General features: G+C 50.4%; 8 protein-coding genes across 8 annotated transcripts; 2 read left to right on the top strand and 6 right to left on the bottom strand.

Moving 5' to 3' along the window:
- Positions 1–41: 41 nt before the first annotated feature.
- On the bottom strand, positions 42–1948 carry PV10_04001 (uncharacterized protein; the record flags this gene model as incomplete). Its single annotated transcript, XM_016368516.1, has 3 exons — positions 42–1750; positions 1812–1833; positions 1895–1948. The coding sequence occupies 3 exons, from the start codon at positions 1946–1948 to the stop codon at positions 42–44; spliced, it is 1785 nt and encodes a 594-aa protein (XP_016224304.1).
- Positions 1949–2420: 472 nt separating this feature from the next.
- PV10_04000 (uncharacterized protein) lies at positions 2421–4133 on the bottom strand. The gene is made up of 3 exons (XM_016368515.1): positions 3934–4133; positions 3725–3887; positions 2421–3675 (listed from the first exon to the last, which is right to left on the bottom strand). The coding sequence occupies exons 1-3, from the start codon at positions 3953–3955 to the stop codon at positions 2547–2549; spliced, it is 1314 nt and encodes a 437-aa protein (XP_016224303.1). The 5' UTR covers positions 3956–4133; the 3' UTR covers positions 2421–2546.
- Positions 4134–4290: 157 nt separating this feature from the next.
- PV10_03999 (uncharacterized protein) lies at positions 4291–9501 on the top strand. Its single transcript, XM_016368514.1, has one exon. The coding sequence runs from the start codon at positions 4467–4469 to the stop codon at positions 8688–8690; it is 4224 nt and encodes a 1407-aa protein (XP_016224302.1). The 5' UTR covers positions 4291–4466; the 3' UTR covers positions 8691–9501.
- A 769-nt stretch (positions 9502–10270) lies between these two features.
- Positions 10271–12580, top strand: PV10_03998 (uncharacterized protein). Its single transcript, XM_016368513.1, has 3 exons — positions 10271–10766; positions 10949–11325; positions 11394–12580. Exons 1-3 carry the CDS (start codon positions 10722–10724, stop codon positions 12328–12330), a joined length of 1359 nt encoding a protein of 452 aa, XP_016224301.1. The 5' UTR covers positions 10271–10721; the 3' UTR covers positions 12331–12580.
- PV10_03997 (uncharacterized protein) lies at positions 12554–14092 on the bottom strand. Its single transcript, XM_016368512.1, has one exon. It carries the CDS (start codon positions 13732–13734, stop codon positions 12637–12639), a length of 1098 nt encoding a protein of 365 aa, XP_016224300.1. The 5' UTR covers positions 13735–14092; the 3' UTR covers positions 12554–12636.
- A 4-nt stretch (positions 14093–14096) lies between these two features.
- Positions 14097–15893, bottom strand: PV10_03996 (uncharacterized protein). The gene is made up of 3 exons (XM_016368511.1): positions 15621–15893; positions 15254–15565; positions 14097–15201 (listed from the first exon to the last, which is right to left on the bottom strand). Exons 1-3 carry the CDS (start codon positions 15621–15623, stop codon positions 14344–14346), a joined length of 1173 nt encoding a protein of 390 aa, XP_016224299.1. The 5' UTR covers positions 15624–15893; the 3' UTR covers positions 14097–14343.
- Positions 15894–17019: 1126 nt separating this feature from the next.
- Positions 17020–19253, bottom strand: PV10_03995 (uncharacterized protein; the record flags this gene model as incomplete). The annotated part of the gene is made up of 2 exons (XM_016368510.1): positions 17020–19099; positions 19167–19253. 2 exons carry the CDS (start codon positions 19251–19253, stop codon positions 17081–17083), a joined length of 2106 nt encoding a protein of 701 aa, XP_016224298.1. The 3' UTR covers positions 17020–17080.
- A 141-nt stretch (positions 19254–19394) lies between these two features.
- On the bottom strand, positions 19395–19739 carry PV10_03994 (uncharacterized protein; the record flags this gene model as incomplete). Its single annotated transcript, XM_016368509.1, has 1 exon — positions 19395–19739. The coding sequence occupies one exon, from the start codon at positions 19737–19739 to the stop codon at positions 19395–19397; it is 345 nt and encodes a 114-aa protein (XP_016224297.1).
- Between the last annotated feature and the right edge of the window lie 745 nt (positions 19740–20484).

Below are 20484 nucleotides of genomic sequence, written 5' to 3'. Positions count from 1 at the left end.
GCATAGTCCTCTGGAAGCATCTGTGTTGCAGAGCTGATATTTTATTCCACTGTTTGTGCCACGGAGGTTCTCGCTCGGTACTGCGAAGCCCTCTCAAAGGTCTCTGCAGCACGCGTTTCTGCCAAGTGCTGGACGCTCATGGAAGAGTCAAACCCAGGAATATCCGACGCCATTTTCATGCGTGTTGCTCCAATTTCCAGAAGGCGGTTCACGACCCATGTTCTTTCAGCCCCTGGGTCGAAGATCATCAGACATAGCCTCAGTGCAAAGGTGATGAAAAATGGTCCTAGAAAGGACGAAGTGAGCATAAATGGCGTCGCCCGACACACATCTTGTGCAATGTCTCGATTCTCCATAATGTAAAGACCCGTTTTCTCAGGATGGAATTCGTTGTCCGCTTCTTTCAGGACGATGTTGAGAAGTATCAGAATTGTCCAGTAGCCCACATTGGTCGACGCGATGAAGACATTCTGATATGTATACTGTTGAGGGAAGACATGGTCGGTGGTCATGTGGGAGGATGGTTCCAATCCACTCCTGCGCAGAGCGTCACGAAATCTGACATGAATGGATTTGATGGTATAACGGTGCTGACGGGTTCGGTCCAGGACTTTTGTCACATGTACCCTGAACTTTTTGGGCCCCATTTTGGCAGCCGCGATTGGCAGACGTCTGGCGTCTCGAAACGTGGCTGGGATTGTGACATATTCACGGTAAAACTCCTCAGCTAGATCAAAGAGGTCCAGCCTCTCGGGGGACACGCCATCCGCGCGGAGGTCTTCGTGAACTTCCCTCGCCATTTGAAGCCATTCGGGCTGAGCAAGGAAGCACTCTTCATCCCTCTGAAAGGCATCAATCATGATAGTGTGGCGATATGCGAGGTAAACATCCCGGTCAAGGCCATGCCGGTGCCTCTGAGGACCTCGAAGTCGCATCAGCATACCCGCACCTCCAGCGTGACTAATCCAGCCCAGATTTGAATCAGAAGCAAACATCTCATAGAATGATAGTAGCACGGTGGCAGATAGCGTTTCAGTTGCCATTCCCTTGCTTTGGTCTGTCAGTGTTTTATTCAAGAGCCGGAGTGCAGCGCCATAGAACTGTCTTGATTCATGAGCAAAGACTTCTGAGTTGTTGGTCTGCGCGATGTGTATCATTGAAACTGCACGAACAGCCGAATCGAGCAGTTGGGAGCCAAAGTGATCCGGGAGCTGAGTCAGCCAACGAGAGTGATTCTGCATTGCTGGGGGGAGGATGCTGGTTCCTTGAGAGGTGATACCTGAGCAAAACGTATGCAGCAACTGCTCTTGGAGGAGATAGGGGGAAACGACCCCGTGGTCAACGGTCACGGCCAGCGACTTGTCGAAATTGATAGACCCACCAGCGAGGAGACTGTTAGAAGTAGTCGCCATTGCGGTTGCTGTTGCTGCTGGTCGCAGAGGTAATTGGGCGTCGGGGCTGAACTCGTACTGAAACATGCCAAAAGTTGCGTTACTGGAATTGAAGTCGGTCGATGTTTGCCAGTCGGACGAGGGCACTTGCGCAACTACCTCCATCTCATCCGTCAAGGGATCGGTGGACTGACTGTTCGAACTAGTAGACGTGGCGGGGGACGAGGTGTCCACGTCTGTCTTAGAGAGGGATTCGTTATGTTGCCCGAACCGCTTTCGGAGCTTAGATCCCTCATCATGGATGCGTAAGTCGGCATCGTAGCCAGGGCAAGGTCGATTGCCCTTTGCACAGTTTTTGCCTATTTGAGAGATGGTCAGTTGTGACATCCAGAAGTCCATTAGGATGGTTTGACTACTGACATATTGGCCGAGTAAGGTCACACTTGATGCTCGTCAGCAAACCGTGTTGGACAATGATTAGGTCGTGATAGGATCATCCTTACCCTGACTCGTCTCTGGACGCATATCCTACAACCTTTACTTCGTGGTAACACCATGGCGCGCTATTTTTAGCGCACCATACGGTGTGTGGAAGGGTGGCGCTATCGATCGCGTCGTTGTCGCTCTCGGGTTGGCCGCGTGATATGGAGGGTCTGCAAGGCCGTAACAATATCAGATGTGCAGGTTGGATATAGACATGGAGCATTAGTCGAGCGCTGGTTGCGGTGGCTGATGCCTGAGTTGTCAGAATAGGCTACAAGATGGATGGATGCCTAAGCGAATGGCAGTCAAATCTTTCATTTGCCAGGAACCACAAGATCGATTGAATTGTGGGTTGATGACAACAGGATCATCGTGGGGTTGGAGGGGCCGAAGGGCCTCGGGCCAAGAGAGGTCAAGGGACGCCTGGGGGCGCATACGAGGGTTGCTCCGGGTGCCTCTCTGGAGCTTTGGGGCTTGGCCACATCTCTGGAGAGCCTCTGTTATTGGCGTGTGCATGCCTGGGCATCACTAAAGCCCAGCCCTATCGGCTACACTTTTCGCGTTTGCTTTTATTAGTGACCACTGGCCAGACACCAATCATCCCATTCCGCTCATGATTTTAATTGCCTGATACTGGTTTATGTGAGCCACTGCTAAAGGACCATTCGAGTCTCATCCTTCCAGCTCATTCATGGGGACATCCTCGTCGTCATTACCGACAATCGCATCCGCCACTTTCCACACCTGGATCAAATTGTCATCTGCAGCACTGCACAGAACCCAGGGGCTGTTCTTGTTCCATGAGAAGTCGCTGATGCGGTTCGTGTGCCCTCCATGCATGAACATGAGCTCGGGTGGTCCATCTTCACTATCCTCTGGCGCTTGTTCCTCTCCCACCTTGGCCAGGTCCCAGAACATGATCCGCCGGTCATAACTACTTGATGCGAGCACAGATTCCTCCATCGGATGCCATTCTAACGTTGTCACTGCGTCTGTATGACCTTCGAGAGCGTGGAGCTTGTTGTTGAGGTTTCGCAAGTCCCAGATCGCAATAGTCTTGTCCTCACTCCCTGTTGCAACCACATTGTCCGCTGCGAGATTGAACGCAATCGCATTGATGGCTCCCTTGTGCTGGCTCGTCGGAGATACTGCTGCGGCCCGTGTGGTATCTGCTTGTCGCAGGTCGAGAATGGCCATGGTGAGATCGTCTGACACGCTACCGAGTAGATTGGGGAGTGTAGGGTGGTATTGTACGTCATTCACAATTCCCGTATGATGGGTGTAGCATCGTGTCTCTCTCAATTCTCGCTGGGTCTTGGACCCTTTTGTGATATCCCACAATCTCACTGTTTCATCTTCGCTAGCCGTGGCCAGGTGACCGGCTTGGTGAGGGTTCCAACTCAGCCCATATCCCTCTTTTTCATGCCCTAGGAGCTGTAAGGTGGGATTGATTGTCTTTTCAGGGATACTCGGGAATTTGGACTTGTCCCAGATCAACACTCGACCATCTGTGCACATGGTTGCGATGAGGTTGGGGTTCTGAGGTTGGTATCTAGCTTTGTTGACTTCGCCAGGATGAAGGATCTTCTGCACAATGTTGAATTTGACCTCGAATTGAGATTTGCTGGTCGGTCCTCCACCATATCCACCAATTTCTCCAGTCTCTTCATTATAATCCTTGGCTTCTGGACGTTGAGGATTGGGAAGTTGTACATTGGCGATCTCAAGGTAGTTGTCTTTTCCTTCGGCCGTGTGGGTTCCAATCAGTAACCGATGCCGCGAGTAGTTGGAATTGGGAACTCTGAGATCTTGTCAGCAACTTTCTCTGTGTCGTTTCATTTTAGCCATACGGTGTGACATCTGGAAACCACTGCGTTGTCAGTGTTGGCCAGTCTAAGGCGGTACTGAGGATCATGTCATAGAGGAATGGCGCATTCTTCTTCCAGGTCTTGTATTCTTCGTTGATGATCTTCTGCGCCTGTTCTGAATCTTGTTGGCTAAAGTCATCGCTCACTGTAATGTGTCAGTGTAGTTCCAGATCTGAGAATCATTGTCATACTATTCTCTTCGTCGTCGGCCATTTTGAGTCTGATTGAGTGGTGTCCACTCTATTAACCAATGGGGGTGATCAGTCCAAGACAGTTGATGGTTTCGCTGTACAGTGACAGTTCAGTCCTTGTTTGTCGCATACGACGAATGATCGAGACAAGTGCTGAGGCAAAGTCACTGCGGTTTGCAGAAGATAACCCTCAATTCAAGCACTTGAGCCAAACGCGGGCGAAAGACGCGGTCGAAGACACGCGAAGAAGAACCTGGAGCTTGTCCCAATGAGGAATGGTCTTAAGTGGTTTCTTGGCACGGATTTTGCTGGGCAGATGCCACCTCGACCTCGAGTCATCACAACCATCATCACCATCATCAACATCATCGATTTCCTAGTTTTATACCCAACGGGTCTCGATCTTTCCTACCTACTCTTTCTTGTATCCATAAGGAAGGCCCTATCAACCCGCATTTTATGTGACCATTAGAAATTCGGTTCCCTCCACATCTACACCCACATTCTCCCTTCGGCCTACACCCACCGCCACCATGGGTGTTCCCAAGTTTTTCAGATGGCTCTCAGAGCGCTATCCAGGTATCTCGCAGTTGATTGCCGAGAACCGTATTCCAGAGTTCGACTGTCTGTATCTCGACATGAATGGTATCATCCACAATTGTACCCACAAAGACTCCGATTCACCTTCGTTTCGGATGACCGAAGACAAAATGTTCATAGCCATTTTCAATTACATCGAACATCTTTTTGGCAAGATCAAGCCCAAAAAACTCTTCTTTATGGCAATCGACGGTGTTGCGCCGAGAGCCAAGATGAACCAGCAGCGAGCTCGACGTTTCCGCACCGCTCTTGACGCAGAAAAGGCCCGTGAAAAGGCTATCAAAGAGGGCCTTGAACTTCCAAAGGAGGATCCATTCGACTCAAATTGCATCACTCCAGGAACCGAGTTCATGGCTAAACTCACCAAACAATTGAAATACTTCATCAGCAAGAAGGTATCGGAAGACGTTGATTGGCAGGGTGTTGAAGTTGTCCTGTCCGGTCACGAGGTGCCTGGAGAAGGAGAACACAAAATCATGGAATACATTCGTCAAGCGAAGGCTCAACCAAACTATGATCCGAATGTTCGACACTGCTTGTACGGTCTCGATGCGGATCTTATTATGTTAGGACTTCTCAGTCACGATCCTCATTTCTGTCTGTTGCGAGAAGAAGTGACCTTTGGCCGGCAAACTAGTAAGAAGTCTACCGAGCTCGAGCATCAAAACTTCTTCCTCATGCATTTGTGCATTGTCCGAGAATATCTCGAATTGGAGTTTCAGGAACTGGAAAAAGAAGGTGCTCTTGATTTCCCCTTTGACATGGAACGAATCATCGACGACTTTATTTTGATGGCTTTTTTTGTGGGAAACGACTTTTTGCCCAACCTACCAAATCTTCACATCAATGAAGGAGCGCTGGCGCTCATGTTTCAGAAGTACAAGCATGTTCTTCCGGGTCTTGGTGGCTACATCAACGAGCATGGCGTCATCAATTTGCAGAGACTGGGCGTTTTGTTGGACGAGCTATCTGAAGTCGAGCATCGATTCTTCCAGGCGGAATATTCCGATGCTAAATGGATTAACGCGAAACGAGGCGAGATAGCGGATGAACCACAAATCAAGGCGGCTCGTGGGCCTGTCAGAATATCTCCTGAACAGAAGAAATTGTTCAAAGGTATCAAAAAATACTTTGTAGCCCCTGCAAACAAAGACCCAGACACACAACAACCGTTCAACCTCCCCTCCACCCTTCCTGCTCGAGATCGAGCGTTTGTTCAACAACTCGCTACCGACCTCAATTTGCAGTGGTCGACACAGGAGGATTCCGAAGGCAACCGCTTCATCCAGCTGAATTTCCCAACAGTCGATGGCGAGCAAGAGTCCGAAGATGAAGAGTCACAGCTCGCAATCACACGAGTCCTCAAGCGATATGACAACGCTAAAGTCGAAGAAGCAACAGACGAGCAAGCTCAAGAAGATCTCAAGAAGAAATACGATGAAAAGTTTATCCAATGGAAGGACAAGTACTACCAAGAAAAATTTGGATGGGGAACTGAAAATGACGAAGGAATGAAAGTTTTGACGGAAAACTACGTCCAGGGTCTCCAATGGGTCCTTTATTACTACTATCGAGGAGTAGCATCATGGCCATGGTACTACGCCTCACATTACTCGCCTATGATTTCTGATGTGAAGAAAGGCCTCGGGGCTGATATGAATTTCCAACTGGGACAACCATTCAGACCATTTCAGCAATTGATGGGGGTGTTGCCGGATCGAAGCAAATCAATCGTGCCACAGATCTACCATGAACTGATGACTTCCAAGGATTCGCCCATCATCGACTTTTACCCGCGCGACTTTGTGCTCGACATGAATGGCAAGAAGATGGAGTGGGAAGCAGTGGTCAAGATTCCATTTATTGACGAGAAACGCCTTCTCTCGGCCATGGCCACCAAGGACCCATTGCTTACAGAAGATGAAAAACGGCGCAATGATTTTGGGGTCAGTTTGAAATTCACGTATTCGTCCGAGCTCGACTTTACATATCCTTCTTCTCTGGTTGGCATTTTCCCGGATCTTCCGCACTGTCATTGCATAGAGAATGAATTTGAGCTGCCGACCATGGACGGTCTGGAGCCTTTTGTCGGGCTTGTGGAGGGCGTCAAACTCGGGGCTGCCGCTTTGGCTGGATTCCCAAGTCTCAAATTCCTTCCATTTACAGCATCGTTAGGTTTTCACGGCGTCAATGTGTTTCAGCAAGATAGCCGGAATGAGAGCATGGTAGTCACGTTGTCTGACACTGAAACGAGGACGAAAGTGGAATATGCCAAGCTACACCTCAATCAACGAGTCTATGTTGGATACCCCTTTCTTCAAGAGGCGAAGATTGTCAAGGTTTCGGACGAGTTGTTCGACTACACACTCCCGGAATCAGGGCCTCGTCAGGTTCATGCCACTGAACACTCGGGGACTGAGATAGACCAATTCCACAAGAAGGCGGAGCGCATCGAGAAATTCTACAGCAAAAGATTGGGAATCTTGGTTGGTGAGGTGGAGTCACTAGTTCAAGTGGAAATGCTCAAGGGACTCAAGAAGTTAGACGATGGTTCTACTGTCAAGGAGTTTACAGAGCTGCCAGGACTCGAGACGGTGCATGCGACACAGCTGGTGGTGGACAAGATCATCAGCGAAGATGTTCGCTTCATCGAGCAAGCGGCGACGCCGATTGAGCAAGAGTTCCCTGACGGGACCAATGCATTCTTCCTGGGTGAGTACGCTTACGGGCGACCGGTCAGTGTGGTGGGCCATGAAAATGGCAAGGCCAAGTGCTTGATCGCACTATCCAAAGGACGGCAAGTGGAGTTTGGTCGAGAGATTGCGCGGCAAGCAGAAAAGCTGTCGCCGTATACTCCTTCATATCAAGTTGCACGAAGCCTGAACCTGAACTCGCTCGCGCTGGCCAAGATCACGTCATCGTTTTCTGTGCGTGTTGATGATGCCAGGGTCAATCTTGGGTTGAACCTCAAGTTTGAAGCGAAGAAGTTGAAGGTGCTAGGATATTCGAGAAAGAGCGAGAGTGGATGGGAATTCAGTCGCGCGGCGGTGGAACTGATCCAGCAGTACATGATCAAGTTCCCAGCCTTTATCGCAGGGGTTCACAACAATCCACAAGGCGACATGCTACCTGCAACAGCATACTTCCCTGGAGATGAAGCCGAGGCCAAGGCCAAGGTGCGGGAGATCCAGGCATGGCTCAAAGAAGGCCCAATGAAGAACTTTGAAAAGGTCCCTCTGGAAGCAGAACAGCTCGATTCGGAAGTGGTCAAGTTGATTGAAAAAGCTGCCGATGAAGCGCTGAGAACAGACGTCGCGCCAGAGAACAAGACGATCGGAGGTGTTCCACGCAACGGATTGTTGAAGCCATCAGATTCTCAGTGGCGCTTGGGAAGTCAGAAGTTCGCGTTGGGAGACCGAGTCATCTATGTTGCCGACTCGGGCAAAGTGCCGATTGCGTCTAAAGGGACTGTGGTCGGACTTACGCAGACTAGTCGGGACACATGGCTTGATGTGGTATTTGATGTTTCGTTTATGAGTGGAACTTCACTGGGTGATCGATGCTCACCTTTCCGGGGATCTACAGTGCCGACGTGGTCGGTGCTGAATCTCAGCAACAAGCAAGTGCTGGCATCATCAAAAGCAAGCGCCAGTCGACAGACGAACGGATCCAACATCAGGCCTCTGACTGTTTCTGGCTATGGACTGCCAGGCGTTGATGGACGGGGTCAACTTCATGCAGCTAGCGCGCCACCCCCATTGCGAGGATCATGGCGTGGAGCGGTTGCGGGACAAGTCAATGGACGAGGACATTTGAATGGCATGTCACAAGCTGGACAGAGTCTGCCAATTCGCAACATGTCCAACTCAGCGACCAGCGGTCCTCGTGGAAACGGTGCCAACGGCCAGGGATCTGGTAACCGTGGTGGTCGAGGGATGTCAACACATACCACACGAGGAGGGTATGCGTCTGTGGATCGAGGTGATGCATCGACAGGAGTGGTACAGAACAATCCGAATTTCCGGCCACGACCACAAAACAAGGTACCACCACCAGCCAGTCTGAACAATCCGACGTCTGGGTCTCGAGGAAGGGGTAGAGGGCGGGGCGGATCCCGGGGTGGCCGAGGTGGCAGTCAGCCTCAAGGGGCAGCCTGATCCTGTAGATGATGAGACCAAGCATGTGCAAGGACGCCAGTGGTTCCCGAAGCAAATTCAGGAGCGGATGGTGTGGCTGTTAGCTTAGGGTCCAACCCAAGGGCTAGGGTGCGACAGTATGCGTACCTTTGATATTTATGAGTCAAGAAGGTCAGTCACAGATGATGTGCATCTTATCGGTCAACTGTGGGGAGGACGATAAAGGGATTTCGAGTTGAGGTGCGATTGGCTGTTCAGGCTAGAGGTTAGATACGACATTGAACGGGCGCCCCGCAGTCGGGCATGAGATCCACCACGATTTAATTTCTTGATCCCGCTGCCAGGTAGAGGAGCAGAGACAGAGAGAGCACATGGATGTCTGTTTTTCTTGTCAGATGGACAGATGTGATGATTCCGTCCGTGGCTGCATGAGGGTCGGGACGCAGACACAAGTCCTGCCCAGGCGCAGGCAGTCTTGCATCAGACAGGACAGGATGTGGTTGACGGGTTGACCAATGGATGGCACACAGTAGACCAGGCTAGGGTGGGGTGGAAAGGAGGCTGTCGGGGCGTCCTTGGCTCGGTGGATGTTTGAGAGGACGAACATGTATGGGTATGCGTATGTGTATGCGTGGTGATGAAGTTGATGGAGAGAATGTGAGGTCAAAGTGTGCATCTCGTGATATGCATGTCATTTTGATGCAGCATGGGATGCGCTGGGAGGCCAAATGAGCAAGAGCGACTTCGACTGCCACGGGCCCATCAGGCAAGTGCGTGCAAAGAATCTGATTGGCCATGCCTCCATTTTCAGGTGCAAGTGGAAGGAACCCTGGTCGTCCGTCCCCACCTTCCCATGTCCCTCTCTTTCTGTCCCTCTTTTTGGTCCCTCTTTTTTCTCTGCTTGTGAGCCTCTTTCTCGCATTGTGTCTGTTCTCTCTCTCCTGGCTGCCATCCTATCCCCTAATCTTCTCTTCTATCTCATAATATTAATGCCGAGTGTCATTGCCTATCGCTTCCTCGCCAAAAAATCAAAATTTGTCTCAGCCCGTCCCATCCACCCCTCCTCCACGCCAGAATATATTGACTCCTGCCTCGTGCCTTGACTTGTCCTTTCAGGTCCCATGCACGTGTTCCTGATGTTCTGTCACGCATACCCTGTCCATCTGCCCCGTCCTCTTCCCTGTCCTTTGCCCTGTCGTGCCTGTCGAATTGACTGGGATCTGTTCAGTCCCCCACGCTAGGCATTTGCTTCCTGTGTGGACCGACGATCGCTTCAAGTCAGCATGTCGAAGCCAGCCCTCGTCTGTCTCCGGGTTCCTGATGGGAGATTCACATGATTAAACGCCATCGCCATTACGAACGACAGATGTGTATGTGTGTATGTGTATGCGTATGCAGTGTTACTGCGAGTTGTTGATAGTTGCTAGTGTGTGATTTGACATAAGCCAGAACCAGAACCCCCAACCCAAAGCGATCCAGAACGGCTTCTACTACTATTATATTGCCAAACCCTAGCAGAAAAACTCTAGAATCCACTTCCCACGACATTCTCCGTCGAACCATATCCATCACCGGCTTGGAATTCCTTTGTTTCCTTAATTGTCTGATTATCTGCGTTGGTCTCGCTTTCGAGTGTCTGCTATAGATATGAATCGCATTGTCGTGCCGTAGAAACCCGAACGTTCTTGCTTGTTCGGCGACGGTCCGATCCATACACACAGGCCTTCTTTCCTCAAGTCTGATTCTGATTCTGTTCACCTGACCTGCCTACCTCCTTCCTTCGCGAGCTGTGTCTACGTCAGACTTCATCACCACATCTCAATCTTCATCTCTCCATCTCCATTCTCCTGGTCTTTTCTCTTGTCGAGTCAATGATACACATAGTCAAGCCGTGTGAACAAAAGACCCCTCCACGACCAATGGCACGTCGGCTCTAACACTCACCAAACTCTGTTGGCGCAAGCGGACTCGCCCAACCCATATTACGGCCATTCTTGGTAGTTGAATGTGACTCAGTTGCACGCACCTAATCACATCTTCCCTTTGCATGCAATGGATCATTCTATGAATCTTATCTCTGCACAAATCGCTTTTGTGGTAAGTCACTCCCCTGTGTCGTGTACTATCTATGATGAGAATGGCCTATCCCCGTGCTCGAGGTCCCCCGTCCAGAATTTTCATCCTCTCCTTCTTACCATGTTGTGGGGCCAGTTGAGGTCCATCAGAGGACCAGGAAAATATCATGCAAGCTCCATACTAATTCGATCCACCTCGTTCAGGATTGCCAGCTTGCTCTCATACACATTCCAATCGAGCTATATCCTTTCTGTTTGCAACCAATCTTGCGTCTCCTTTTCGGAGAAGACCACGACCAAGATGCTGCCAAAATATCTTGGACGAATCGACACGACTTCCTGAATATTTCAATTACTCCCATTGAATGTTCTATCATTTGCTCTCGATATCTGGCCGATCGTCTGATCCGTCCTGTGGCGGATGTTCTCAACAAAGCTTTTGGGTTTAACAAAGCATCCGGAGCAAAGTCCGAGGTCCAAATCAGTGATGAAGATTACATTGTCATCCAAGTGGACGGGTCAGGCCTTGAAGCAGGCCAGAGAGTATTGGAACTCACCTGTCCATTGGCCATGGCAGGAATGTAAGTATTCGCAAACCCCACCGCGGGGCCACTCGGCTACAGCCTTGCCTATGCTCATTCGTCTACAGAAGCATTTTCTTCATCACCACATACTTTTCCGACTACATTCTAGTCCCATCAAAAGCACGACGAACCGTGACAAAAGCTCTACAGCAACGAGGGTTCATCTTTTCCCAAAGCGCCGATGCATTCGTTTCTCAACTGTCGCCAGCCTCGCCGCACCCAACCCAGAACCACGCCGGCAGAATCACGTCACCATTCTACTACGACAACCCAACTCCTACCACTCCTCCGGCACGAGACATCCCCGAGCTTCAAGTCCGCACCTTTACCAAACTCAAACGTAACAACATCACCCCACAAGTCGACCAAACAATATCCCTCGTCAGCTGTGCAGGATCTCGTGAATTCGATGTTCAAACTGAGCAGCAACTGAAAAATGACCTTCTCCAAGTCCTTCTTTCCACCACGAGCCTCGCCGCCCAGTCCCCGCCTTGGCCAAGTCAACGACCTGACAGGGAGATAAGCCTCAACACAGACATGGACATTGATCTCGAACCTCCAAACTTTGGCGCCAAGTTCCTGTCTTTGACCATCACATCCAGCGAACCGATCTCGGTACTCCTAGAAGACCGACTCCTGCCACGATTAGGCGATTCATTGCTAGGTGCCAAGTCCGAAGAAGACGCATTGATCCCAATCATTCTAGACCTGCGAGATCTGCCTCTCGAGGCTACGGGTATCGTGTGTGGGGTTGCGGGTCGGCTTGCCCAGGGTGCCAGTGAAGAAGGCGAACAATCTCCTTATCATGATGAACCCTCCACCAAACACAGTCTGACATCATCGTCATTGAATAACAACGGAAACGGTTTCGCTACCCGCACCATCGACATCTCCTTCTTGAGTACCGCTCGTGCTGGCACGGTCATTGTGAAGGCAAGTCAGTTGGAAAATGCGATTGCCGCTCTTGAGTTTGGCATGAATAAGATTGGCCAGGAAGATTAATCGCTTGGAAAAGATCAGTCGCTGGCCGGCCAGGTAGGTGCAAGAGGAATTGCATTGGGGGTATAATTGCATATGACCGGCAGTTGCATGAACGGATTCACGGACCTAAAAAGAGGGGAGGGTGGTTGGCCGATGCAGAGATGTGTCCAGGCGACGATTTGCATCTCGAAGACATGGTCCGGTATGCATGACAAAAAAAGGTGGGGTGTTGGAAAACAAAATCTAGCGAGTTTATCGTTTCTTTGGATCTTATTTCTCTCCATTTCTCACTTATTCTCATATGTTGTCTTTTTGACCTTCCTAGCTTCACCCGTCAGAGTATATCCTAACGATCCCCTCTGCACCGCCGGCAGCCAATAACCCGCGCCTGGCCTGAGCCTGGCTGGCCGATCGCCACTTGACGACACTGACGACCTTTCCGGTCTTGGTGTTGACATTGACAGTGCCAACCGATCTGCCTGACAAGACGTCCCAAGCGTATACCTTGCCATTGGCTTCACTGCCACTCAATACTAGTCTCTCGTCAACGGCGAAACAGCTCCGTAATCGTAAGGAATCGTTTTTATATCCATTGACATCAACATGGTCAAGGTCATGGTCATGTTCTCCCGGTGGTGGCGGAAACGTCCGCAGACAAGATCCATCAGCACGATCCATGAGCCGGATCATACCATCAAGACACCCGACCAAAACGGAGTTTGCGTCTGCACTGAGGTCGAGACTTGTAACAGGACCAGGCTGGACATCGACGGTACAGGCCCCCATACGGATGTCGTAGGCACGTAGTCGACCATCGATACTTCCAGCCAGGATCTCGACCGGATTATTCTCCGGGATGGCCAAACACGAAATCCCATCTTTCGCGTCGTCCAGAACCATCAGAGGTTTGGGATCTCGACTCTTGACATCCCACAGCCGCATCGACCTGTCGTCGCTGCCGCTGACCAATACACTATCGCTTTCTCCTCCAAAGGCCACACACGTGATTCGTCCTGTGTGCCCGCCGCTCGTGTTGCTTCCAAACCGCCGGACCGTTCCTGCGTTGTTCTGAACGTCCCATAGAAACACGCTGCGATCGCCCCCTACGCTCGCAAACGTCTGGTTGTCTCTTGCGACCGCGATATCCAATACCGCGTAACCATGCGCAGCGTATTTCTGGATTGGCGTCGTCGTTGTCGCCGTTTCCGACGATGACCCGGTATGATTGTTGTTATTGCCATTGCTGTTCCGCTTCGCCGGTTCGCTGCGTGATAGGTGGATTTGTCGGTCAGACGATCCTGTCAGGATGTATGTCCCGCCGAGCGAGGAGAATGTGATCGCATTGATGGCTCCCGTGTGGGATGAGATGGTTGTCGTAAGGGTTGACGGTAGTGTAGCTGTGCGAGATGACGATGAAGTCGCCATATGGCTGATCTTGTTGTTGTGTGTCGCGTCTGTTGGGATTGTCTCGACTGCGCTGCGCTCTGGTGTGATGCTGGCACCACAATGTCATCATGGACTTACATGACAAGACAAGGTGAGACTCAGAGGTGAGTCGCGATTTTAGCTGACTTACCGTCAACAAGACATCATCCTTGAGTTCAGAGGGAGTAGGGTTTGTTCAGGCACCTTCGGCGTAGTACCTTTGATTGAAATACGAAGTCGATTCATCTACAGCATTTGCGGATTCGAGATTCAGCAATTTGGAGAAGCCCAGACCGTGCAATACTCCACGCTGCTTTATCTCCACATGGCAAAGCCCTCGTCGCCGCTTTAGTATCACTATCCCTATCAAAGTTGTCATGATATGATGCGGTTAGTAGGGTAGCTGTTTACACTCTTTATTCTGTATCTATGGTCATGTCTAGAACAGGATGACTAAGAAAAGGGCTCATTGGATTAGCTAGGCGAAATCCCGCCACGTGATATATTGCCGGATACGTTGCCGGCGATCCTGTGAAAGGGTAGACAAGCAGGGTAGCCCATTCACCCAGTCATCATCTACCACTTTATACTGGCATGGCTCCTTTATTCTCATCTTGGTGGTTTACCTTTGCCTTTTATGTTTGCTTTTCCTTCTGCATCGCTACTCACTCCGCTGGCCGTGCCGCTGTCTGTTCCACCACCGGCGAGTTTCTTCTTCTGCCTCAAGGTCTGTCCCTGTCCCTGAAACCGTGGTTTGGACTCGTCTGGGGGAATCGGCTCGCCATTTTCGTCTCGTTTAGGTACAGGTTTGATTTCATAACCGAAGAACAACTTCCCCGGTGGTAGTCGAAGCGGCTGTGGGCCGTTGGTCTTGCGTAATGGTGGTCTTCCAGGCGCGTTAGTCGACGTTCCAGCTACCGGAGTAGAAGGATTCGGGGTCGGTGCTTTTGATCCCTTCTTGGAATTGAGTTTGTGCCCTGAAGAGAGAAAATTGGAGGAAAGATGTCTGGCGCCGGCAGCTGCAGCGTTGGAGTTTGGCGCGATGCTTTCATAGTTGATGGACTGAGCCATGGTTCCTTGATAGTGCACTGGGCCGCCATGGGGCTTGCCAATCCCACTCCTTGGTGTGCTGGTGCCACTTGTCCGTTCAGGCGGGACATATCCAACTGGCGTGGCGAAATCCACCGACAGATCTGTTTCCATTGTCACAATGGCATGAGAGTCTGTTTCAGGCTTGATCTCCAATACGGCAATATCGTAGGTCTGATCATTGTACTCAAAGGTGAAAATGTCGCCCTTGGTGAGGCACGAGAAATTTCGGAATGCGTTTTCTAGGACGGCACGGGGATCTGAGATATCAAGAAAGGCTGGAGATTGGGGTTGTAACTTGATGAATTTGCCTGGTGGGAGATCGGTAGATTTGACTTGGAGTAGGTCGCCAGGGTCGAGGTCCAAAGTCTTCATCAACTATGGCATTGTTAGACCTGACACAAAGCCCTTTTGCAAAGATGGAGCTTACCCATTGTGGTAGATATATTCTTCCCTCTTCGGCGATGAACTCGAGAACACCGGCATGTGTCTGCTTTCCGGCATTTCCATTGATTAACTGAAACAACATGGGGTAGGCAATGTGAAGTCGTGTTAATTTGTCGAGGGCCGAAGGGGGTAGCAAGACCTTGCCACCATAATTGACGCTTGTTCTCTCGGGCCCGTTCATCATGACGACAGGATAGCACCGGTAATATTCGTCGAATTTTTTTGTAGACATGCCGACAGGCGGGGCGCCGCGTAGGAAGGATGGGTAGCCCATCATATCGCCTTGGTAATACGACTGCAACAAGATTAGCAACTGCGCCCCGAGGTTAAGAGAGAGTGACAGGTCTTACCATGACGACAGAGCAACGGCCAGACTATGGCCAGGGCCCTTGATCTGTCCTTCTTTTCTCAAGAGTGAGAGGGGGGCGATGGCGTTGTAAGTGGGGATGAGTTCGTATCTCGCCGCTGGGGAGGGATGGGCAATTCGAGTGGGTGGACTTGAGATAACGGGTATTTGATCCTGAGATTGAGGCTATGAGGGGGCTTCTTAGAGGATCTCGAATTTATGCTCGAAGGGAGAAAAGGTGATACAGCGCAGGAACAGGAGATGTTGGGTGTCAGCAAGTCGAGGGAGTGACATGCTAGAAGGTGATGGTCGATTCTTGCCTAAAGACTTCAGCCTTGTTGTGGCGTCATTTCCCGCAGCCTGATGTGACTCAAACAAGGCTGAGATTGCAAGGCTGAGGTATCACGGAGACCAGATCACGTGAATTGACTTGTCCACTCAGTGAAATTTCAGAAAGCTATCATACTACAGGACACACATGAGACTGCCGTAAAGAGTCAATTTTTACGAGAAGGCACACATGGCCCCAGTGTAGAAGCGTGAGGAACACCAGTGTTGACGCCCGGCGCTATGGACTTCCAAATGTCGTAATTATCCTGTCTCCCAGTTGGCGATCTGTGTCGATGATTACCAGGATTAGTATCCCTTGAAGGTTCGAGCCAAATGTCCCCCCTCCCCGTCGATGCCTTCTACAGACCTGCCTGTCAAGGTTGGGAAACGATCCCATGACTCCCGAGGCCAAAATGTCTCACCAAATATGAATTGAACCTCTCCACAAGCATTACATAAGGTTTGTGAATTCTACCCATGGTTGTTGGTAGACAGCTATGCCTCTGCACCTCGCGTACTTTTCGCACTTTCTATAGGCAATATCAGGTCTCAGGCCGCTTGATGGAGGAAGATTTCAATCGAAAAACGGCTATATCAGCCACACAACAATACACTGACACCAGTTGCTTGCAGAGAAACCGGAGATCGAAAGACTGTGGATGATGGGTGCACTGCTAGGTCGACTTGGGGCTCCCGAAGACTTCGCAGCACCAGCAATTTTCCTACTGGGTGATGGCAGTTCTTTCATGATAGGAGCCGATCTTCGAGTCGATGGAGGACACTGTGCATCAGCTTGAGAGCCGTATTGCCGGGAAGAGCGTATGCAAAGATATCACTTTGGGCTTTTTCAAGACCAGTATCCCATTTACATGTTACTGAGTCTACACTGTGAAGCATAATGCAACAGTAATCCCACTACACATCGAGATTTCATGTCAATCGGACTTGCCCTGCCCGAAATCTATGGTGAATAATAGTTTCCTTTTTTTCTGGTTATGTATATCTCTATGATTGAGTGAAGAAGATCTTTTTAATGCGACGATTTTATAGTATTATTTGAGTAGAAACTTGGACGCTTATCCTTTGGTTCCTTGCTCGCCAGCATCTCGCCACAGTCAAAGGCAACATTAGGGTTTATGCGTATAGTAGTCTCCCCGTTGACTGACCATCAATTGTGGTTGCCACTACCACCACCATTGAGAGATCTTGATCGGGCATATTGAGCGGTCTGATGAAGTCATCCACAAGGACTGATGTGATCTCTGCAGTAAATGTGAAAGAGCCATCGTCCGCTACTGCAACAGCGCCGACGCTCTCTCCGTCAAGGTACACCTCCAGAGACTCAAGACGTGTGGTCGACACGGTTCCTGATATCTCAATGGTGTCTGGACCACTTCGAACTGCGTCTGATGACAGTGTTGGTGGCTGCCAGCCTCGATACGCCTTCTTCACGCGCTTCTTCGAGATAAAATCGGTCGGAAGCTCCGGAGCTCCTGGGGGTGCAATTCGAGCTTGCCGCACTTTTTCAAAAGCATAGGCATAGCTCAAGAGGGCACTATCATCGTAAGCCTTGGAAGCAAAGGTGATATCGATTGGCATCTGGATATCGCTGATAATGCCCATAGCGACGCTGACAGATGGAACTCCAAACTTGCGGAGTACATTGTTACCGCTAGATCTGGCCACGCCATTTCGCCATCCTAGCGCTGCGCTGGCGTTGTTGACTTCCATATCTTCTGGGCCAATATCTCCATTCGCTGGAAAAGCAAGCATATCCAAGGAATTGGCATCCAACCAATCCTCAAAGTTCGTCTTACGTAATTCAGTGACCTCCGTCAAAAGTGTCTCAAGTCCTGGCAACTCATATGTTGGGATTCTGCTTTCGTTGATGAAACCAACACTTCTTGCGTAGTTCACTGTTCGATTGCCTCCGAAAACGTTACTGTACCTGTCCGGCACCAACCCGGGAAGGTTGGGGAAGATGAGGGAGGGATCAGCATCGGCAAGAGTAGTTATAGTGTTGACATCATTGTTCATTATCAAGAAGTCATCCCAGGCATATGCGGCCAATTCGGGAGGAGTCGGTGCCCCTTGTTCGGCTGGCAAAGGATAGTCACTTCCGACCGTGTTTGCCAAAGGTGGGATTTGATACCTCGTTGCCAAGGGAAAGTCAACCTCGACTATAGTCGCGCCGAGGCTTTCGAGAACTGGAACTACCTCGTTCCAGAGTTCAAGGACAGTGGGACGAATATAGACAGGTACTGCATCCGGATCGTCGCCTCCAATGAACATCTTCGGAACTCCGATGGTTTTCCCTCGAAGAGCGTCTGGGTATGCAAGCGATTTGAACGTTTTCGGTCGCACATCCTCAGGAGCAGGAATCGGTATCCAGGGTTGGCCGCGCCAGAAATCACCCACTGTTAGATCGTCTGTTGCAACGATCACATCCAACAGAGACATCATATCCTCAACAGTTCTCGTGTAGGGGACCACGACATCGAGCGCCGGCTGGAGTGGCCAATTACCTCGGATGGACAGCATGCCCCATGAGGGTGTATAGGCCACCAAACCGTTGTTTGACGCAGGGCTTCGGCCAGAGGATACGGTTTCCTCTCCCATGCCAAACATAACTAAGCTTGCGCCGACTGATACACCACCCCCGTTGGATGATCCAGATCCCATAGCGGCTGGCAAAAAGTTCGGGTTGTAAGGGCTCATTGCCTTGCCGTGGACACCTCTCTGCATGCCTCCATTTGCCATGGGTGGCATGGTGCTCTTGCCAACCACAATACCCCCGCCTTGTTTAATCCGGCCGACGGTGAAGGCGTCATGAGTGGATGTTAGGTTTGCGAATGCAGGCGAACCCGAGGCCACGGTGACTCCTTCCAGCATGTAGCTGTCTTTGACGGAACAAGGAAGACCATCAAAATCCGAACGGATTTTGCCTCCACTTTTAGCCCGTAATTCATCCGAACGCTGTGCTTCGTCGAATATAACAGGATTGATTATAGGGATCGCATTCAGACGGGGGCCTCGACGATCATACTGTGCAATACGATGTAGGTGTTTAGCGAGTAATTGGACCGCATTGACCTGGCCAGCACTGAGAGCACCTTGAAGGTCCTCAAATGTCGCTTCGACTATACTTAGTCCCTGGTTGCAATGTCAGCTCAACGACCCAGAGTATGAGCCAATGCTTCGTCTGAGATCTAAAACGTACCGTTGATGAACAGGTGAATAGAATGAGAAGAAGAGTCAGGGCATTGAGGGTGCTTGACAAGCTTCTACATGCCATTTCGGAAAGCATCTTGGCTATAGACGTAGGATGACTCTGCACAAAGGCTCCTCACTTCTCCCACTAAGGTTTGCAACAAGGGTGTCCTTTGGACAAAAGCAGCCGTCTGCTGCAAGGGCAGTGCCTACTTATAGACTCAGTCGAGGCATGAAATTACACCATCGCCTTGTTGAACGCTCGTCCCGATAGATTGGCCCTTCCACGCGATATATGCTTGCCCAGCCTCTCACACAGCCGGTAGACAGACCAAGCCAAGGGCCAAAAGGAGACGTTCCTTGCGAGGTGAGTACATGTTGAACTGTACTCGTGGCTGACGCGGCTCTTACAATCCACTGCCCAGTCGATCCACAAAATCCAAGTCAATAGTACAGCTGTTGAAGTGTTGGGGGTTTTATAAAAGCCCGATGCAGTTCGAGGAGCACTGCAGACGGCACAAGAAACCAAATATCGAACCAAGATACCAGCCGTAGGCGCCCCATCGTTCGGATCTATCGGCATGGCTCAACAACATCAATGTCTGGATTTGGATACGTCATGTTGGTTGGTGTGTCGATGACCTTCGGAAAGGCCTTCGCAGGTGTATTTGCTGAAGTAGGCACCATTTTGGGACAATGGCGCGAATGCAAGGCGAGCCAAGCTGGTGAAGATGCCGTGTAGCCAAGGTTTTTTTAACAGGCTCGATGCTTCTATAGAGTTCGGACGACCCAATAGGTGCTAGAGAACATGATTGGGCAGACTGCGACAGAAAGGTCCACGATCAACCCATTGATTGATTGACTACCAAGTAATTAGTATCTAGCAAATGCATCTCATCTCAATGCTCTAGCAGAATGGCATTCTGCCCAGACGTACCATTTGTATCCATCCTTATCTCCGCGATATAACCCGTTGATCTCCACGGATCTGGGCGCACGGCCTTTCATCTTATCGGAGCTTTTCGAGAACTGACAAAGCATCACTTCCTGGTGAAAAGATGCAACAGTGTGAAGAGAAGAATCTTATCATGTCTAAGCCATCGCATAGGGCCCAGTCTCATGTCCCTGTTGAAACGTTGATCTCTCAACTTTGGAATTCTTTGGCTCCAAGTCCTCACATTACCCTAAAGATTATACTGTCGTAATGTAGCGACTTTCGTCGATGTCTCATCGAAATGAAACCCCTCGCGACATTCTGACATATGCGCTAATTGCGACACTCGGAGGATATGATATCGGAGTTCGGAATGTCGCTCAGTATCTGATGT

Source organism: Exophiala mesophila (assembly GCF_000836275.1).
Source record: "Exophiala mesophila strain CBS 40295 unplaced genomic scaffold supercont1.3, whole genome shotgun sequence".
Taxonomy (NCBI): domain Eukaryota; kingdom Fungi; phylum Ascomycota; class Eurotiomycetes; order Chaetothyriales; family Herpotrichiellaceae; genus Exophiala; species Exophiala mesophila.
This window is presented reverse-complemented; position numbering and strand designations above follow the sequence as displayed.

What these genes read in the sequence shown, in the direction of transcription:
- PV10_03996 (XM_016368511.1), bottom strand. An exon ending in GAATATATCTACCACAATGG is followed by an intron (nt 15,202 to 15,253) that starts GTAAGCTCCATC and finishes ACAATGCCATAG; the next exon opens with TTGATGAAGACTTTGGACCT.
- PV10_03997 (XM_016368512.1), bottom strand. Translation starts at nt 13,734, where the DNA reads ATGGCGACTTCATCGTCATCTCGCACAGCTACACTACCGTCAACCCTT.
- PV10_03998 (XM_016368513.1), top strand. Translation starts at nt 10,722, where the DNA reads ATGGATCATTCTATGAATCTTATCTCTGCACAAATCGCTTTTGTG. An exon ending in CTGCACAAATCGCTTTTGTG is followed by an intron (nt 10,767 to 10,948) that starts GTAAGTCACTCC and finishes CACCTCGTTCAG; the next exon opens with GATTGCCAGCTTGCTCTCAT. An exon ending in CCATTGGCCATGGCAGGAAT is followed by an intron (nt 11,326 to 11,393) that starts GTAAGTATTCGC and finishes ATTCGTCTACAG; the next exon opens with AAGCATTTTCTTCATCACCA.
- PV10_04000 (XM_016368515.1), bottom strand. Translation starts at nt 3,955, where the DNA reads ATGGCCGACGACGAAGAGAATA. An exon ending in GGCCGACGACGAAGAGAATA is followed by an intron (nt 3,888 to 3,933) that starts GTATGACAATGA and finishes GACACATTACAG; the next exon opens with TGAGCGATGACTTTAGCCAA. An exon ending in TGGTTTCCAGATGTCACACC is followed by an intron (nt 3,676 to 3,724) that starts GTATGGCTAAAA and finishes ACAAGATCTCAG; the next exon opens with AGTTCCCAATTCCAACTACT.
- PV10_03999 (XM_016368514.1), top strand. Translation starts at nt 4,467, where the DNA reads ATGGGTGTTCCCAAGTTTTTCAGATGGCTCTCAGAGCGCTATCCAGGT.